Below are 19396 nucleotides of genomic sequence, written 5' to 3'. Positions count from 1 at the left end.
TCCATGTTGGTCAGGCTGGTCTGAAACTCCCGACCTCAGGTGATCCGCCCGCCTCGGCCTCCCAAAGTACTGGGATTACAGGCATGAGCCACCACGCCCTGCCTTAACATCCTTATACATGGATTACAAGCATCGCGAAGACCTGCAAATATTTGTATAGGGTAAATTCCTGAACGAAATCGCTGGGCGCATCTAAAATTTGAATAAATGTAATGAGACCAACAAACATCTAAAAAGTAAACTGATGCTATCCACGTTTGTCAAGCACACGAGTAGGCCTGCCCGTTTGAAGGTCCTGGCTAGGCGCTGTTGGCCAGCGATCTCTATCAACCAGGGTCAGGGTCATCTGCCGGCAATGCCATAGAGGCGGTCCTGGAGGCGGGCCTTCTCCGTTCACGTGGTGACCTTGCCCCGCCCCGTCGAGGCGCCGCGCGAGTCTGGAGCTCTGGCTCGCGCAGTAGCGTCACGCGGAGGCGGAGCGAGGACTCGGGGACAGTAAGTTCTGTTCTCGCCGCGCAGGGGGCGGGCTCGCGGGACCAGCTGCTTCCGGCTGGGCCGCGGGCGTGGACTCGGCATTCCGGCTGTGGCGGGGTTGCTGGCCTGTGGCCTTTGCTCCGGGCCGCTGCGAGGCCTGAGGCCTCCTGGGTTTCGGTTCAGCGTTAACTGTTAACCCGCCAGGGCAGGCTTCCGCCCAGGCACAGGAGACCCACTGAGCTTGTTCACCTTGAAACTTGGGCTACACCTGAGACCTGCCACCTCAGGGGGGTATGCGGGTCGTTCTAACAAGCTTTCATGGCATTCGTGCGCTCTAAAGTATAGAAGCTGCTCCAGGCTACCGCAGCCCCGGCCGTCCTGGAGATACTCTCTCCTGGAGTCTGTAGTGGAGAATTTACAGCACCTGGACAGCCACGTGCAGTCTCCGAACTGCAGGCCGTCTTTACCGAAATGTTAAACACAGCTTGAAGTTAGGCAGGATAACTGCCGGAGCTGGATGGACCTTAGAGGTGCCAGCTAACGCGCTTTGAGTTTTTTCTGCGTTAGGCCTGCTCTAAACATTTGACGTGTGTTAAAGCATTTATGTGCTTTACCCTATGTGCACCCTGATGTTGCGGGCCCTTCTTACAGTAAAAGAACTGCAGCACAGCGAAATTAAGCAACTTGCCCCAAATCACGCAGAACTGGGATGCAAACCCAGGTCTAGCTCACTCGTGATCACATCTTTGGTGACATATATAAATATCAGTACTATATATATCACCATTTTTTTTGCTTTGCTAAAATTTTGCTTTGCTAAAAGGTTTTTGTGTCTTCAGGGTAGTTTACTTGCAAGCCCCATGTTTTTATAAAAAAAGTGGGTGCTACCTGAATAAAACTAATGCCTACCCCTTGGTGGTTTTGTGAAGACTGATGAACTATTATATTCAAAGGGTCCAAGCAGTAAGCATTTACTGAAGGACAGCTAGTTTTAGCCATTATTATTCTGCCATTCAGAAACTACTAAGACATTTTTCTTCCCTGCACCTAAAAGCAAGGGTGTCAAACTTGAGATAAGCATTCTGATAACGTGTAGGCAAAGTTTCCAGACTTAGTAAAAGCACCTTAGTCATGGCTCAAGAGGAGTGACAAGTAAGTACGTTTCACTTCGTGTCTCTTTTATCTCCAGCGTCTTGTGGAAATTTGAGTTACACTAAATATTTTTAAAAATTCAACTTGAATTTATTTCCTGTGTCGGAAAGGGATCTAATAGTGACCGAGTATCCATTCAGCTGATTTGTAATTTTATATGGAGTTAGCACCTTTAGAAACCAATTTTAGGGACAGGCCAAAAATTTTTCTCGATGAGAACATGGAACACAACAACTAAATTTTTCAGGGGGAAGTTTTCATCTAGCCCCCAAACTGGATGAGTCCTTTAATTTTCTGTTTCATTCGGTTAAGATTCCACTATCTTAAAGTAGACTTAAAATCGAAATACATTGGGAGTTTATGAATAGTTCATCAAAATAACGATAATTAAGGTGAACACATGGGCTTTTCCTGTTGTCTGAATGGTTCATGATATTCACAATAGTAAGAATAATATGGGTGTTAAATGTAAAAAGTCATCAGATATTACAAATGGTACCATTTAAGATACATAGAGGAAACTATTATTTGACATATAAAATAATACTTTCTAAGCAAAATGCAAGGCCGTAATCATAGTTCTCTGAAGCCTTTATCGTTTAGCCCCAGTCTTCTCTGCTCCTTTTTTATCAGCCCCTTCAAAGTTCACCAGTTTTTCGGGTTGGAGGCAAACCTTGCAAAGACTGTAAGTTTGTAGTGACTCAAATTTGAGAAAGGCCTGTATTTGGTTCTCATTTATTTGGGAGTTGGGAAAACATAATTAACTTTTGATATTATACTACATCTCTTGTATTTCATTACTTTTTGATAGTACTTTTCTATTTTTTGCCTGGAAGGAAAAAAAAAGAACTATTCATTCCTCCTTTGGTGCCACGTTTTGAAATTAGCTGTACAAAAGTCTCAAAATAGTTCATTCATGATCTATGCACAGGCACATTCTCTGAGGATAGAAAGGGCAATTTTATTCCATTTTTCTTGGGTTTGGGGTCATTTGCTACATAAATATAAATTAGGATACAACTTAAGTCTTGAAAAGAGTAATTTTAAATATAAGAAATAAGTATTTTTAAACATTTAAGAAATATTTATCTCCTTGCTTTTCTTTATATATTTACCCTATAGTACATATATCCATGAATAATATACTGTTTGGTTTTGCCACTTTTGTGATAAAAATGGAAACATCCTCTGACTTTTTAAATTTTTCACTTGCAATTATGTTTTCTGAAATTAATCCAACTTGATGTAGAGATACATTTTTCACTGCTGTACAGCATTCCATTGAACATACACACATTCCTTTCTACTGTTGATGGGTTTTGTGTTGTTTTTGTTTTTTGCTGTTGTAACTATTCTTGTGTATGTTTCCTGGTATATCTGTGTGCATTTCTGTGGCATATACCCAAAGTGGGATTATTATTATTATGTTTAACTTTACTAGGTAATGCCAAACTGTGGTAGCACAAATTTATGTTATCACTAGCAGTTCCGTATTTTCACCAATACTTGGTATAATTTTTTGTCAGCCTGGTGGATAGAAAATAGTATCACATTAATGACTTTGCTTTGCATTTCCTTTGCGTTTTCCTGCTAATGAGGTTGAATGTCTTTACATATATTGGCCATTCAGATTTCTTTATTTGTGAAATGTTTGTTCATGTCTTGCCCATTTTTCTATGATTATTTGTTATTTTTTTTACTGGCCTATAGGAGTTATTCATATATTCTGAATCTCAAGCCTTTGTCAGTTATATGTATTGCAAATTCCACATTTCTTTCTTTTCTTTTTCTTTAGCCTGTTTCCCCTTCTTTCAGTTCATTCCTTTGTCTGTTCCCATTTTTCTTATTATTATGCCTCTGTTCTGTCACAAAATGTGATGAAGGCTGCATGCCCAACTCTGAAGGTAAATACTGCCACCTGAGCAATTTATGTTCTTTTGAGTACCTGCCCAAATCAAATAAAACCAGATGACCATTCAGAGATAGTATTCCTGCCTCCTGTCAGCCATAGCTAACCCAGAAAATCATGGCCCTGGTCCTCTTTGCCTTTGCTTTAAAATAATAAATTTTTCTTTTTTATTGTGAGATAATTTTTAAAAACAGCATATGTATTTTGTATCCCCCCATTTAAAAAAAAATTGGTTAGAGCAAGAATTAAAAATGCAAACTTCAGAGTGTAAATTTGACATCCCTATAATTTTCTAAGCTTGATATGTGTGATGCCTTCCTTTATACATTGAATTCAAAGCCCCTGCCTCTCCCCATCAACACACATGCACACATGCACAAACATGCACACACATACCTCTCTATCTACACCTCAATTTTGGAGCCTAGACTTACAATGATATCTGATATTTGTCTTCCACATGGCTCAGAACTATTTCTCTCAAAATAGTGACCTATAAATTCTCTTTTTCTAAAGCTCACTCCTAACACACTAACTTAGAGATTTTACTCTTAATAATTTTTGTTTTATAAACTTACTTTTTAAATGAACCATGCTCTTTTTCTGCTAACATTTTAAAACTTCCAATGAGTTATACAGGCTTAAATAAATATTTAGAGAAGCCATCAGGAAAAATTCTCTGCAGAAGGCCTAAAGTCACTTGGCACTTCCATGAAAACATTTTCTCTTTTTTGGGGAAGGGACTGGCCCATAGTGTGTAACCATTCTAAGCTAGGTACACTGAGGTACAAATGCCTTCTTTAAAGAAGTTGGATAGGGCCAGGTGCGGTGGCTCATACCTGTAATCCCAGCACATTGGGAGGCCGAGGCGGGCGGATCACGAGGTCAGGAGATCGAGACCATCCTGGCTAACACGGTGAAACCCCCGTCTCTACTAAAAATACAAAAAATTAGCTGGACGTGGTGGCGGGCACCTGTAGTCCCAGCTACTTGGGAGGCTGAGGCAGGAGAATGGCGTGAACCCAGGAGGTGGAGCTTGCAGTGAGCTGAGATTGAGCCACTGCACTCCAGCCTGGGCTACAGAGTGAGACTGTCTCAAAAAAAAAAAAAAAAAAGAAAAGAAAAAGAAAAAGAAGTTGGATATATGTGTTTTTACGTAACCTAAGACTTGAGTGGAATTAAAATGCAGATTCCTGTTGATCAAGGAAAGGTACATTATATTATTTAACTTCCTGTGAAATACTACAATATTACTATATTTGAAAAAAGCATGGATGATGAAGTATCTTCCTAAAGTTAGAATATTTATTTGAAGTTGACACCTGGTTTGTAATTTTGTTAAATATTTGTAGATAAGTGTGTGTTTAATATCTTGAGCATTTCACAGCAAACTTCTTTCTTAAAAAAATATTTTTAGAGACAGGGTCTCACTCTGTTGCCTAGACTGGAGTACAGTGGTATGATCATAGCTCACTGAAGCCTCAAACTCCTGGCCTCAAGTGATCCTCCTCCCTGGGCCTCCTAAGCAGTCAACCCTACAGGCAAGTACCAACCCACCTGGGTAATTTTTAAAAAACATTTTTATGTAGAGCTGGGTCTCGGTATGTTGCCTAGGCTGGTCTTGAACTCCTGGTAAGTGATCTTCCCACCCTGAAAGTGCTGGAATTACAGGTGTGAGCCACTGTCCTGAGTCATTATTTTGATGCAAGGACAGGATCAAACCTATAACCCTTAAGCCTGTTCCTAAAAATAATATTGAGATATTTCTTAGTCTTGATTTTTTTCCCACCTTTTAATTTCTATATTTGGCCAAAAGGATACTAAAGAGTAGACTAGGAGATAAACTTTAGAAATACAGGGAAAAGATAGTAGTAATGGTTATATTCTGAATATAAGCTCTTACTTGGATACTAATTAGTATTTGATTTCTAGGAGGGTGGATGTATAGGGAGTAAATGAACTTACAAAGAGAAAAGGGTACAGGGTAGGCCCAACTCTTTATAGAACAACCATAGTGTCAGGACAGTTTCCTAGGATCCTCGAGTTTTCTTCATGTATTATTTATTGTTTAGTACACAGACGTGACCAGCATTGGAATTTATTTGGCCTCATTGCCTGCCTTTTTTTTCTAGGTTACCACCTATTTGCAATTCAAGGAGAATATAAGATAGAGAAGAAAGCTGTGAATGAATTTCATTTGATTAGCAATAGTTTGGATACTCTACTGGTCTTGCGTCTCTACAGCCTCTCTTCCACCTGACCCCTAAATGTTGAAGTGCTTCAGGAATTGTCTTAGACCTTCTTTCTTCCTTACATACACTTCCTCTCCAAGTGAGTCCATAGAATTCTATAACCTGGAAACTCCCCAATTTTTCTCTCTAGATATTCTCAACTTTAGTCTCTTATATCTGGTTGCTGACTTGATATCTCTACTTGGATGTCTCTGCGATACCTTAAACTCAATATGTGCAAAATGTATATAGCTTTTGATTTTCCATCCTGCAAAAATACCATTGATTTCTTGGCCTTTCTCATCACAGTCTTTCGCACTACAGTTCACCTAGCTGCACAAACCTAAAACTTGGGAGTCATCTTTATTTATTTTTCTGTAGCATCAACCCAACTTCTCTGTACTATAAAATTAAAATAATGATACCTTTTTAGTATCATGGAGGATTAAAGGAGTTAATAAATAAATGTAGCCTTAGAATAGTGCCTGGCACATAGTTAACACAATATAATTGTAGCTACTGCTGCTACTGTTACTATTACTTTTTCTCCCCTACAGTGTCAACCCCCTGGGGCAAACCACCATCTTTTTCATGGACCCCTAGCTTTCTGATTTCTGTGCATCCATTGTTGTTTTGCTATAATGCATTCTCCATAGAGCCGGGGCATTCTTTCAAAAAGAAATCAAGTCACACTTTCCTGCTTTATACTCTTTAGTGGCTTTCCTTTGCCCTTAGAGTAAAATCTGTACACAGCACTGCACAACCTGGCTCCTGCCTATTTACCAATCTTGCACATGATGTTCCAGTCTTCTGGAACACATCCACCAAGCCTTTTCTTTCCTTTAGGCTTTTGTATTTGCTATTCCTTCAGTATGGAATTCTCTTCCCCCAGCTGTTGGCATGTCTAGTTCATTTGCATTTTGGGCGTTTCAGCTCAGCTGTCATCTCAGTGACCAGTTTTTATCTGAGGTAAGAAAATGAAAAGTTTTCATTCATACCCATCTTCTCTTGCTGTAATAGCTATCTGGTTGTGCCTGTAAGAGCCAACTGTGTACTCTAGGCAAAACCAGGTGGACCACCTTAGCCAAGAGGCTGAAGATTATTCAGACAATCAAAGAATCCTGCCTTTAGCAGAAGGCTGAGAACAATGCAGATAATAACTGAATGTTGTTTAGTGTTAAATTTAATAGGAAATAAAGGGATAGTGAAACTTAAATTTCTATGTTTTACAAGTTCTGAAATTTCCTTCTTGACCTCAAAATGAATCTAATATAACTCTAGCCTCAAAGTGAGGAATCCTCCCTAATTTTGGCAGTCTTTAAGAGTCTCTAACACAAAGTAATGACTGTCTACTTAATATAATCCAGTATGTATGGCTGGGCGCAGTGGCTCATGCCTGTAATCCCAGCACTTTGGGAGGTTGAGGTGGGTGGATTACTTGAGGTCAGGAGTTTGAGACCAGCCAGGCCAACACAGCAAAACCCTGTCTCTACTAAAAATATAAAAATTAGCCAGGTATGGTGGTGGGCTCCTGTAATCACAGCTACTCAGGAGGCCAAGGCAGGAGAATTCCTTGAACCTGGGAGGCGGAGGTTACAGTGAGCCGAGATCATGCCACTGCACTCCAGCCTGGGTGACAGAGTGAGACTCTGTCTCAAAATACTACTACTACTACTACTACTACTAATAATAATAATAATAATCCAGTATTTATAAATGTTTTATGTAGCTACAGAAAGTGCCTCCATTAATCTTGAAAAGTCCAAACTATTCATTCTTATGGTTATCTCCATTAAGTTGGAACCAAATTAGTGAATACTTCTTGTAACTTTCCTTCTTTACGTTCAACTAGCATGAATCTTGATGGCTCTGCACAAGATCCTGAAAAGAGGGAATATTCTTCTGTCTGTGTGGGCAGAGAAGATGACATTAAAAAATCTGAAAGAATGACAGCTGTTGTCCATGATAGAGAAGTGGTCATTTTCTACCACAAGGGAGAATATCATGCTATGGATATTCGCTGTTACCGTAAGATTTTATTTTTCATTTGTAAAACTTTAAACCATAAAACTATCAAAATTTCAGTTTTTTAGTGACTGCAGGTAATATCCGATTCCTTTTCAGACTCAGGAGGACCTTTACATTTGGGAGACATAGAGGTATGTAAAATTAAATTTATTTTCAGCAAATTCAGCATATACATATATTCAAAACTAATTTATAGTTGGTTTGAACTATATTTTAATGCTTTGAGTATAATTTCAAGTATTCTTGGAATTCATAAGATAAATATGAGAAATATGCATATCTTTTGACCTAGCAATTATACTCTATATCTATTCTATGGCCATAATTGCACAGATGTTTAAGTATTTGTATAGGAATGATTCATTGTAGCATTATTTATTATAATGAATTGAAGGCAATTATTCATTATAATGTTTTAACAATAGGAAACTGGTTAAATAAATTATGATACAGCCATGCTGTGGAATAACTGTACCTTGCAATCATTAAATTAATGAGGCAGATCTATATGAGTATGGAGAGATGTGAATAATGTATTTGTGACTGAAAAAAGCAAGTCATAAGATAATAGTCTTATGAGATCTCATTTTTTTCATCAAAAAGAATATTCACTTTTTACTTTATACACTCTGCATAATTTGAATTTTTTACAATGAGTATATATTACTTTTATAACAAAAATATACAGTATAAATATATTTTTAAAGAAATAAACCACACGGTAGTCTTAACTGAGGAAGAAGTTGTCTTTGCTTCCTTGGATTCCAAAAGTAGTCACCTAAATTTCTTCTTTCTTCATTAAATTGGTCTCTCTCTCTCTCTCTAACTGATGCAAAGTACAAGCTTGAACTTAGCATTCCACTTTCTCTACACTTGATGAGTGTACACACCTGTCCTCATGTTAAAGAACATATGTGTGTTTATTTTTTCTATTTTTTCCCATTGTTCAAAACCACATATGTGAATCTTTGCTGACAGTTTTATGTAATGTAAATTATGAAAATGTGAATCTTTGCTGACAGTACAAATCAGTCACCAAATGAAAGTACAAATCAGTATTCCTGCACTTTTGGATATAGAGGGGAAAAATGAAAGCACCCACTTACATTTGTGAGCTGATAATAGTTTCATAGAATTTTCCCTAGTTTCAGTCCATAATGAGAGCTTGAAGACCTTGCTCCTCAAACTGTTGTCCATAGACCAGCAACTTTGGTGTCACATGGGAGCTTTTTAGACATGCAGAATCTTGTCACCCCAACCCCTTAGACGTACTACATTTAAACAGAGAGACATACATTGAAACAAGATCCAGGTGCTTCCTGTGTTTGAGAAGCACTTCACCAAGACAGTTAAAAAGTTGAGAATTAACTACTTTGGATCACAGATTGCTCTTCTATTGTCATATGCACTCATGCCTTTAGTAACTCCTTTTGAATTTATATCCGAACCTTATAATTCTAGAAGCTAGTGAAAATTCCAGAAGCTAGTGAAAATTCCTATAGAAGCACTTGAAGTCCTTGCCCCATTTCTGTCAAGGAGGTGACATTGACATCTAATAGATAATCGCACAGCTGCAGTCACATGTTTTAGTTGCCTGAGCATGTCAGTCTTCTGATAGAGCTCTAACTGGCTTTCTGATCAACTGTAAAAGAGCTTGATGACTCTTCTCAGATTAGGATCTGCTTTATGCTGTATAATTTGTAAATAGGAGGAAAAAAGAAAAGCTAACCTGTTTTTTAACCTGGTTCTTCTGCAGCAGATTCTCTTCAGAGTCTATGGTGTATCAAGAACATGTGACATGTCAGAATATTAAATGAGTTATTCTCTTCCCCAGGATTTTGATGGACGACCGTGTATAGTTTGCCCCTGGCATAAATACAAAATTACTTTGGCAACAGGAGAAGGTCTGTACCAGTCTATAAACCCTAAAGATCCATCAGCAAAACCCAAGTGGTGCTCCAAAGGAGTAAAGCAAAGGATTCACACAGTGACAGTAGACAATGGGAATATTTATGTGACTCTTTCTAGTGAACCTTTTAAGTGTGACTCTGATTTTTATGCCACTGGAGACTTCAAAGTAATTAAGAGTTCTTCTAGATAAAAAAAAAAATAGAAATGAAAAATATTGTGTATGCTTGAAAACATTTTTAGAATAACTGCTTCAGTTTTAAAGGTGATGAAATTTTTCAACATAGGCACAACTATTTAAAACTCATATAAATTTGAGAGGTTTAAGAGCACACATACTTAGTATGATATAAGGATTATCAGGATCAATAGAATACATTTTATCTAATCTTCTGGATTAATTAGAACCTGAAGGTTATAGGTTTGGGATGTTCTGTTTAAGAAGGATGAAAATAAATTTGGAGTAAACAAATAATAGGTAAAAATTAAGGTTTAGTAAGAAAATTTTTTTAATTTAATTTTTAAAATAGGAAAAAATCCCTGTTTGATGTAGCAGATTTAATTCTGAAAAAGTTTTAATATATACAAAGTAGACTATATAATGAACTTCCATCAGTCAGCTTTAACAGTTATCAGCATTCTTCCATTCTTGTTTTATTTATATCTCTATGGATTCCCTACCTCTCCTATTTGATTGTTATTTTTACATTTTTAGGTAAAGTTTAAATACATTGAAATGTTCACATCTGAACTGTACAACTTTCCCAAATAACATAGCAGACTTTTTATACTTTAAAAATACCTCCAAAAATGAGATAAGTTTACCTGCTGAACTTGAAAATAAGAAACTTAACCACTGTGCTAGACATCAAAACCAAATAAACCTTGGCTTAGTTTCTCTATGATCAAGGCAGATCTTGAAGTAAGGAAGCCAGACCCAGCTGCTGCCCAGCCATGAGAGATGTAAAGTCTATTCAGTGAGCCAGTGTACTTCGAATGCCTATATGAAATTTTCAAATAAAGGTTTTTAAAAATTTTTTAGAACTTTATGTGAATATATGCACAACTAAGTGTCTCCTATAAATGTTATAGAGAGGAGATCTAGGGTTTTGTTCCTTGGAGTTCCCAGGCAAGGTTGATGTTCAGTTGGTTCACCCTGGTTTTATCATGTCAGTTATTTATGGTCAGTACTGTTCACTTGCCTGGTGCTCATACCATACTAGCTGTAATGTATTTAAAATAACACCCCAGACACCCACCATGCAAAAATCAGCAGCACATAGTGGTGATTTTTGCATCGTCAGTGCTCATGCATAAATCACCACTATGTGGGACCAGAAATAGCCAAAATGAGTAGATGATGTATTCAGAGTGAGAAGAACTTTTTGTCAAGATTGGAACCTAGTTGCAAAGCACAGTAATACGTTTAGAGGAGGAGAATTACATTAAGAATCTAAATCTAATACTTAACATTCTAAGGAGCTGACCTGGACTCTTTCCCTTGGTTATTATAAAAATAGTAAATGAATAAGGTCTATATAGTAAAGACTCTGCTTACAGGGACCTTTGCTACATATTATTACACTTCCTTTTCTGTTGGAGTATGGATAGCATGAGTAGCACTTGGTCCTCATTTCTCAGACAACCAACGAACCAGACTTGTGCTTTTTATAGATACTGTTTGTGGCAGCAACTACTCACTACGTACAGAACATATACTATCTCTCAGGAAGGTACATCCCGGTCTGTTCTATCATGTGATAATCCTTCAATGCCCAGTCAGGTCTTAACACGTGTCCAGAATACAAAATGTATAGAAGAAAATCAAAGTACTTTATTCAGGCAAAATCTGTAGCCCTGGTTTGCAGGAATAATTACAGAAATACTTTCTCGTAAGAGCCACTGGGAATAATGAGTAGTGTGCACTTGATTTTTCATTCTAAATTTATATCTCTAATTGTAGAAATAAAAAATATCATATCATGTACTGTCTTCATGTACAGAAATCTTCTCATCACATTTGTAAATATTTTGTTTTATAAATTTATGACATCTGTGAATTGCAAATCCTTCATAACTTTACAAGTGATTTACAAAATAATAATAGGCAGACTCAAACTCTCCAGTCTGCATATAAAAAATAATTATCCTTTTAATTTGATATGCAGCATCTTGATAGGGCTTTTTTTTCCTCCAAAGTAAAGAATTAGACTCTCAAAACAAGTCTTTAATAAAAATATTAATGTATTATAAATATGCTTATATTATAAACCACAGTGTAAAGTCTCACCCACCAAAGGATGGATTTTCTTGTTCATTAAAAGTATATAGTCAGTACCTATATTCCACATCAATATTCATTTTATTTACTCTATCATGTAAATACTAGAAAATGACATTTTAATAGTAGCCCCCTTCTCTTTTTTTTAAGAAAGCAGAGCAATTCAGAATATGTAAACTAGACTCTTGAGTTTTGTCAGATGAAATGTGCCATTAAATAGATAACTCTTAGGTTCTGTTCAGTGATATCTGTATTCAGATTTGCTCATTCATTTCAGCTGATTGGTCAAACACAGAATGTAAAACTTGGATCTTATTACTCTGCTTATTAGTAAGAAGCTTGGGGTAATCTGAAATGTCTGGCTTCTCCGGCAGTGACCTGTAAGGTTTTGCTTTGATTTCACCTTCAGCAAACATAGGCTCTGAAAGCACAGGCTCAGAAAAGGCTTTTCTACAATTTTCCCTCTCCTCTCTGTTTTGCCTTATGGATTCTTCTTCCTGGAAGATGTTCTTTATCTTCTCCAGCACAGCATTAGCACAGACCGCCTATACAATAAAAATAGTTTGAAAAGTAAAGTTTCTTTTTAAGCTACTAACCACAGAATAAAACATACAATATAGTGTTTCACATAAATAAAGTCATTTAATCTACATAATCTAATAAAAAACACTTCTTTTCAGGACCTGCAGGCACATAATATAATAAGCATTGCGAGACTGTTCTAAATAATACAATCTAGAGAGCAATTTAAAACCTAGTATGCTTCCATGAATATGTTTTACATCTTTTCCCCCAATTCATTAGATGTTTTGCATCTTTATTCTCTTGATGTAATTACATGAAACATTTTCTGAGAGATGGAATTTGTCCTCAAACATGGTTTTCTCAAAGTAGTTCTTTTGTTTTAATTTTCTTCCCCCTAGACTTTGCTTATACTTACATGTACAATGAAAGGACATCAACATATCAGTAAGAATTTAGTAAGCGACTATCAACGGTTTCTGAGCAAATATGTGATCACTATCCCCTCCAAAACTGCCACTCAGTACTTTAAGGAGAGGAGTGTCAAAAATAAAACAGAGAAAAATAACTTCAAAAATTCAGAATCACTAAGGACTGCATTAATTAAACTTATTCTGTAAGTTTACTAATGATGAAGATGATGATGCTAAGTATTTAAGGCAAGCAATGAGAACAGAAAATTTATGAAATATGAGAAGACTTAAACCAGTTTATTTTAACAAAAAAAATGCCTCAAGATAATATAAAAGATTATAAACACATACAAGATTTCCTAAATTAGAGGTAACAGCCAAAGGATTGAGGTCCTCAAGCTTGAACAGCCTCAACTTCCTCTTGCCCTCCTGCCTCCTGCCTCCTCCTCCTTGCCTGCCTCTCACTATAGAATTGAGGAACACAGACACTTTTCCTCACTTCCCTTCAGTTGGTTCATTAGCTATCTTGTAGCTAATGAAATAAAATGATATGTCTGCTGGGAAGGAACTCAGAAAAGATTTTTGGAAAAGTTTTTCCTCCTGTATAGACTGTCTTTTCTCTCTATCTCTCTCTTCCTGCTTTGAACACTGATGTGATGCTTGATCATGAGGCAACAAACCTAAGGACTGAAAACAAGTTTTTAGAAGAAAAAGAGGGAAAGACCCCGTTGTCTTAGGCTTTTAGGGCTGCTGTAACAAAATACCATGAACTGAGTAGCTTACAATAGAAATTTATTTCTCCCAGTTCTGCAGAGTGGGAAGTCCGAGATCAAGGCACTGGCAGATTCAGTGTCTGGTGAGGGCTGGTTTTCTGTCTATGTCCTCATATGGTGGAAGGGACAAGGCAGCTCCCTCAGGCCTCATTTCTAAGGGCACTAATTCCATTCCTGAGGACTCTGTTCTCATTACCTAATCACCTCCCCAAGGCTCCACCTGCTAATATCACCACCTTGGGGTTAGATTTTAACGTAAGAATTTGGGGGAAGCACAGACATTCAGACCTGGGCTTTGATAATATTTTGGACCTAACTGTACAAACCTGGGAATTGCCTAACTCCTAACTTCTAATTAAGATATTTAAGTGTTTTTATTGATTAAGGTACTGTCATTCACATATCCTTTGTTACTTGCACTTTTATGTATCCAAACCCGGCGCTAGAAACCTTTAAAGTCATGACCGTTAGCTGTAAACAGCCTCATCCATTTATCCCAAATATGATCATTTTCTATGAATGTCATGTTGTGAAAAGGATTGGAAAGTTCTGTCCTATTTGAAACATTCTCTCTTCCCTCACCAACAAAAAATTCTATCTGTGCACATTCTAACCACCTTTTTCCCAGTCTCAGAAAATGAACGGTCTTGATCAAGGTCAATATCCTTCTATATTTGTTTTTAACCTACATCCTACCATCTTCTCTGTCAATTATTCCTTGTCTCTTCAGCCTCTTTACTCTTGACTGGCTCTTCCCCTGCAATCTATAACATGCTTGAGTATCTTCCATCCTAAAATTTAAAAACTAAAAATCTCTGAAAATCTGCTTCTCTATTGACTGCTACACACTCTCTCTTCTTAGTTAAACCAGATTCTGTTTCCATGTTATTACCTTCTGTCACTCTGAAACCTGCTTCTTTCTGTCTTCGTTATCCAGTTATGCCGCTGAAATAATTTTCGAGATGGTTAACCTCGACATCTTTACTACTGTATCTAATGGACACTTCAAATCTTCATTTTACTTGACTTTTCTGCTTGTATTTGACACTTAACTACTGACAACATCCTGAGTCTCTATTTCCTTGGCACTATTTCTCCTGATTTTCTTTCTGCCTTTCTGATTGTTGCTTCTTGTGTCCCAAATGGATTCTTTTTTAGCTTACCTAAATATTGCTGTTCTTCATATTTCTGTTGACTTACCACCCTTTTCTCTTGACATGATTCCACTCATAGGACATTAACATCTAACATATATATTGTTTTCAGAACCAGAATTCTAACCCTGACCTCTCCCAGGCCTTAGATACATATATGACCAGTTATCAGATTTGTTTCTATTACCTACTTACAAAGTTCATGGCATGACAAATTGTGTGAGATGATTTCAACAGCCTTTGAGAAACTGAAATCTAATTTTTGTGTTAGTCTAGTTTTTATTTCCCCATAGACATGTCATCCTGTTCATTTTGTGCAATGTATTTGCATCCTAGCTTAGTTGAATGCCAATTTTGTATAAGTTTCACATTTAAGATATTGAATACTTCTTGAAAATTTAAAACAGTGGCAAAATAGTTGATAAATTTAGTTTTGTAAAAACTGAATTAATACATTTAAAAGTAAGTTCTACCTTTTTTCAAGGGTATTTAGCTATTCTTGACCCTATGTACTTGCCTGTATATTTTAGATCTAGTCCACTTACACACACACACACGCACACACCTGCTTGGCTCTTAATTGAGACTTCTTTTATGTTTTAATATGATATAAAATATTAACAAAAATGTGTAAGAATGCTAACAAAAAAACCAGAAAAATTATTAAAAGAAATTAAAGAAGACCAAAATAAACAGAAGGAATAGTACGTTCGTGAACTGGAAAGAGAACTTATTCTCCCAGTTATTAAGATATATTATAAAGGTCCTGTAATTAATACAGTGCTCAACTGGTGGAAGAAGAGACAAATAGACCAACTGAATAGAACAGAGAATCTATAAACAGACCCATATAAAGGACACTTGATTTATGGGAAAAAAAAAAAAAGTATTCTAGGACAATAGGAAAAGGGCTTTTTTAAAGAAAAAATAGATTAATTGGATACTCATAGGGAAAAATTTGACTCTTACCTCATATTAGTTCAAGATGGAGTATAAATCTAAAGGTGAGAGGTAAACTAATAAAGCTTCTAGAATATAACAGAGGAGAATATTTTCATGATGTTAGGTGTAAGTCAAGATTCTCTTTGACATAGAAAGCACTTAACATAAAGGAAAAGATTAATAAATTGGATGACATTAAAATTATGATATGCTTTTATTTATTTTAAGACTGGATCTCACTATTTTGCCTAGGCTGGTCTCAAACTCCTGGGCTCAAGGTATCCTCCTACTTCAGCCTCCCCCATCAGCCTCCCAAGTAGCAGGGATTATAGGCACACACCACCATGCCTGGCTAAGAATTTCTTCTTTAAAAGACATTGCTAAAAGAATGAAAAGGCAAGTCAAAGAATAAATTTCTCCATATGTAATCAAAAAAGGCTCCTAGAATATGTTTTTTAAAGTAAAAATCAAATTTTTTTTAAAAAAAGGTATCTCAATAGAAAAGCAAGAAGAGGGCCGGGCGCGGTGGCTCAAACCTGTAATCCCAGCACTTTGGGAGGCCGAGACGGGCGGATCATGAGGTCAGGAGATCGAGACCATCCTGGGTAACACGGTGAAACCCCATCTCTACTAAAAAATACAAAAAACTAGCCGGGCGTGGTGGCAGGTGCCTGTAGTCCCAGCTACTCGGGAGGCTGAGGCAGGAGAATGGCGTGAACCTGGGACACAGAGCTTGCAGTGAGCCGAGATCTGGCCACTGCACTCCAGCCTGGGTGACGGAGCAAGACTCCGTCTCAAAAAAAAAAAAAAGAGATTTTAACAAATTTACAAAGAGGATATCCAAATGTCCAATTAATATATGCAGAGGTACTCAATCTCATTAATAATCAAGGAGATGCAAATTAAAACCACAATGTGATAATACTACATTCCCACAAAAATGGCTGAAATGCAAAAGATTGACAATACTGTCAGTAATGATGCAGAGCAACTGGGACTTTTATAAAATCTGAGATTTGTGTTAATTGTTAAAAAACCACTTTAGAAAACTCTTTGGTAATATCTACTAGGTATCAGCACATGCATACCTTATGACCTAGCAGTTTCACCAAAAGATATGTACAGGAATATTTATAGCAACCTTATTCATAGTAGCCAAAACTGGAAATAAACCAAATGTCCATCAGGAGTAGAATGGATAAATAAATGTTGATACAGTCAATCAGTTGAACACTGCACAGCAGTGAAATGAGCAAGCTACTGCTACAGGCAATGAATGATCTTAAAACAGTGTTGGGCAAAAGACAAACACAAAAGAATATGTACTATATGACTTTATTTATATAGAATTCAAGCAGTCAAACTATCAGTAGTATTACAAGTCAAAATAGTGATATCCTATATAGGAAAGGGAAGTGATTGTGGGAGGCAAGAAAGAGGCTCCTGGAATTAAGGTAATGTTTCTTGACCTGGGTAGTATAAAGATTAATAGATTTTGTGATAATTCATTAAGCTGTACACTTTCCTTTTTGTGTGTTATAGTTTCTTTAAGTGGCTATTAATAGAAAATAAAACCCTTATAATATAAAAAATCTTTTACATTTTTCTCATGCATGCATTTGTAATCCAAAATACACTAGTACCTGTGTTCCCCAAAGTGAGAGACCCCAAATGACAGAATACTGAACTTTAGCCAGCCATGGCACAATGGCTGAAACAAAACAACTCTAGCTAAATGAAAGTAAAACTAAATTTCTTGATCAAAATATGCAAGTGGTAATAATAAACTTTATAAAAAATTTTTTTTTAGTTATTTAAGCAAACTGTTTTTTGGTAGATTGACCTGGCTTATCAGAAAAGGAAATTTTAAAAATTGTTTTGTGTAATGAGACTGTGAATGGCAACATGAAATATTGTACACTATACTATTGCACAGTATTATTAACATTACATAAGTAGATTTATTTCTAGATTCTAATAATTTTCTTAACTTACCAAATAAATTAGTGCTGCATATGAAGCATATATTATGCTAGTTAAAGCAGTCTTTGCTGGAAAGGAGATGATTTCAAACAAAGAACCCTTTCTGACCTGCAAAAACAGAAAAGATTTTCTTAATAAACAAACATTTTGAATGTTTCAATGTCATATTTTACAATGTTACTGTAAAATGAGATTTTTTTTTTTTTCTAAAGAAAGTCATCTACTTTAGACTATCTGGGCTTTTTCACATTGTGAAAATTGTTTACTTTTCCTTTTTTAACAAGAAGACACTTTCTTGTGCTAATCAAAACCTGTGACAAATCTGTAAAAATCTTGCATTTCTGCAATCTAAATGACTAACTTCTCACAATTACCAACCGTGCACACTAGGAGGTGCTGCTGTGCATATGAGAAAAACAGTCTTTCCTTTGTTCAAATTCATGTAATCATTCTTTACTAATTATTCACAACCTCAGGTAAACAGCAATCAAAATAATAAGCTTTTCCTAGAGATTAATGACCTGCTTGGAAATGTTAATCATGAGACTGCTGAAGGCCAGCATTAACCTTAGATGATCATTAAGCTTCAGAAAATGTTCTGTGCTCATATGCAACAGGCTCTCATGAAACACAGAGAAGTTTAACACCAATAATGAAGTTGGCTCTCCTGTGTTTCTAGTTTCTGGCAGTAGGTGTACCGGCCTGAAACATATCATCGTAACATACTCAGTTTATACTGTCTCATGGGTCACCTCTGTTGCCTTGAGCAGGGTATGAAATGAGGACTTCAGGAAAAACATTCCCTTTCCACTCAGCAGTGAAGTGGCAGTTAGCCAGGCTCCTCTGAAGTATGAGCCAAGCAACTCAATGGCTTCAATGAACTTCCAAAAGGTACAGGCTGTAGCTGATAAAATCATATAAATGCATGGTAAAAACATGCACATAATGTTCATTAGACAGCGTTCATGAAAGAGTTATAACAATGAAAAAACCAAAACAATCAATGATTCCAGAATAGTTAGGAAAATTATGTTATATCCACTCAGTGGAATATTATGCAATCTTTTTATTTTTTCAAACTTTTTATGTATTTTTAATTGACACATTGTAATGGTATATATTTAAGGAGCACAATTTGATGTTTCCATAGAAATCTATGTTATATAATAATCCAGTCAGGGTAGTTAGCATCTGTATCACATTGTGCATTTATCATTTCTTTGTGGTGAGAATGTTAAAAGATCCTCTCTTCTAGCTATTTTGTAATACACAATATTTTATTATTAGCCATAGTCACCCTACTGTGCAGTAGAACACCAGAATTTATTTTTGCTGTCTAATTGTAATTTTGTACCCATTTAACAACCTCTCACCATCCTTCCCTTTTCCCCTTTCCCCACCCAGTCTCTGGGTAACCACTGTTCTCCTCTCTGCTTCTATGATACCAACTTTTTGTTGTTAAGATTTCACGTGTGGGTGAGATCATGTGGTACTTGTCTTTCTGTGTCTGGCTTATTTCATTTAACGTGATCTCCAGATTCATCCTTGCCATCACAAATGACAGAATTATTTTTGATGGCTGAATAGTATTCAATTGTATATGTAAACCACATTTTCTTTATCCAT

General features: G+C 36.5%; 2 protein-coding genes across 9 annotated transcripts in view; one reads left to right on the top strand and one right to left on the bottom strand.

Annotated features, from left to right (window-relative positions):
* Positions 1–425: 425 nt before the first annotated feature.
* Positions 426–12529, top strand: LOC105491983 (Rieske Fe-S domain containing). Of its 6 annotated transcripts, XM_071098694.1 has the most exons (6): positions 525–1626; positions 5668–5866; positions 6659–6735; positions 7619–7794; positions 7891–7925; positions 9629–12529. In XM_071098694.1, the coding sequence occupies exons 4-6, from the start codon at positions 7620–7622 to the stop codon at positions 9893–9895; spliced, it is 477 nt and encodes a 158-aa protein (XP_070954795.1). In that variant the 5' UTR covers positions 525–1626; positions 5668–5866; positions 6659–6735; position 7619; the 3' UTR covers positions 9896–12529. The 6 variants fall into 6 exon arrangements, with proteins under 6 accessions (XP_070954793.1, XP_070954797.1, XP_070954795.1 ...); XM_071098692.1 differs by lacking the exons at positions 525–1626; positions 6659–6735 and adding an exon at positions 426–495; XM_071098691.1 differs by lacking the exon at positions 6659–6735 and having other exon boundaries at positions 548–1626.
* LOC105491982 (spermatogenesis associated 9) overlaps positions 12042–19396 on the bottom strand; it is a 25319-nt gene continuing 17964 nt past the window's right edge. For all 3 annotated transcript variants that reach the window (XM_071098690.1, XM_011758821.3, XM_011758820.3), the window contains 2 exons: positions 17783–17878; positions 12042–12528 (listed from right to left, as the gene is read on the bottom strand). In XM_071098690.1, coding sequence (XP_070954791.1) covers positions 12238–12528; positions 17783–17878 — 387 coding nt within the window. In that variant the 3' untranslated portion in view covers positions 12042–12237. The remainder of the gene's footprint in view (positions 12529–17782; positions 17879–19396) is intronic.

Source organism: Macaca nemestrina, chromosome 6, assembly GCF_043159975.1.
Source record: "Macaca nemestrina isolate mMacNem1 chromosome 6, mMacNem.hap1, whole genome shotgun sequence".
Taxonomy (NCBI): domain Eukaryota; kingdom Metazoa; phylum Chordata; class Mammalia; order Primates; family Cercopithecidae; genus Macaca; species Macaca nemestrina.
This window is presented reverse-complemented; position numbering and strand designations above follow the sequence as displayed.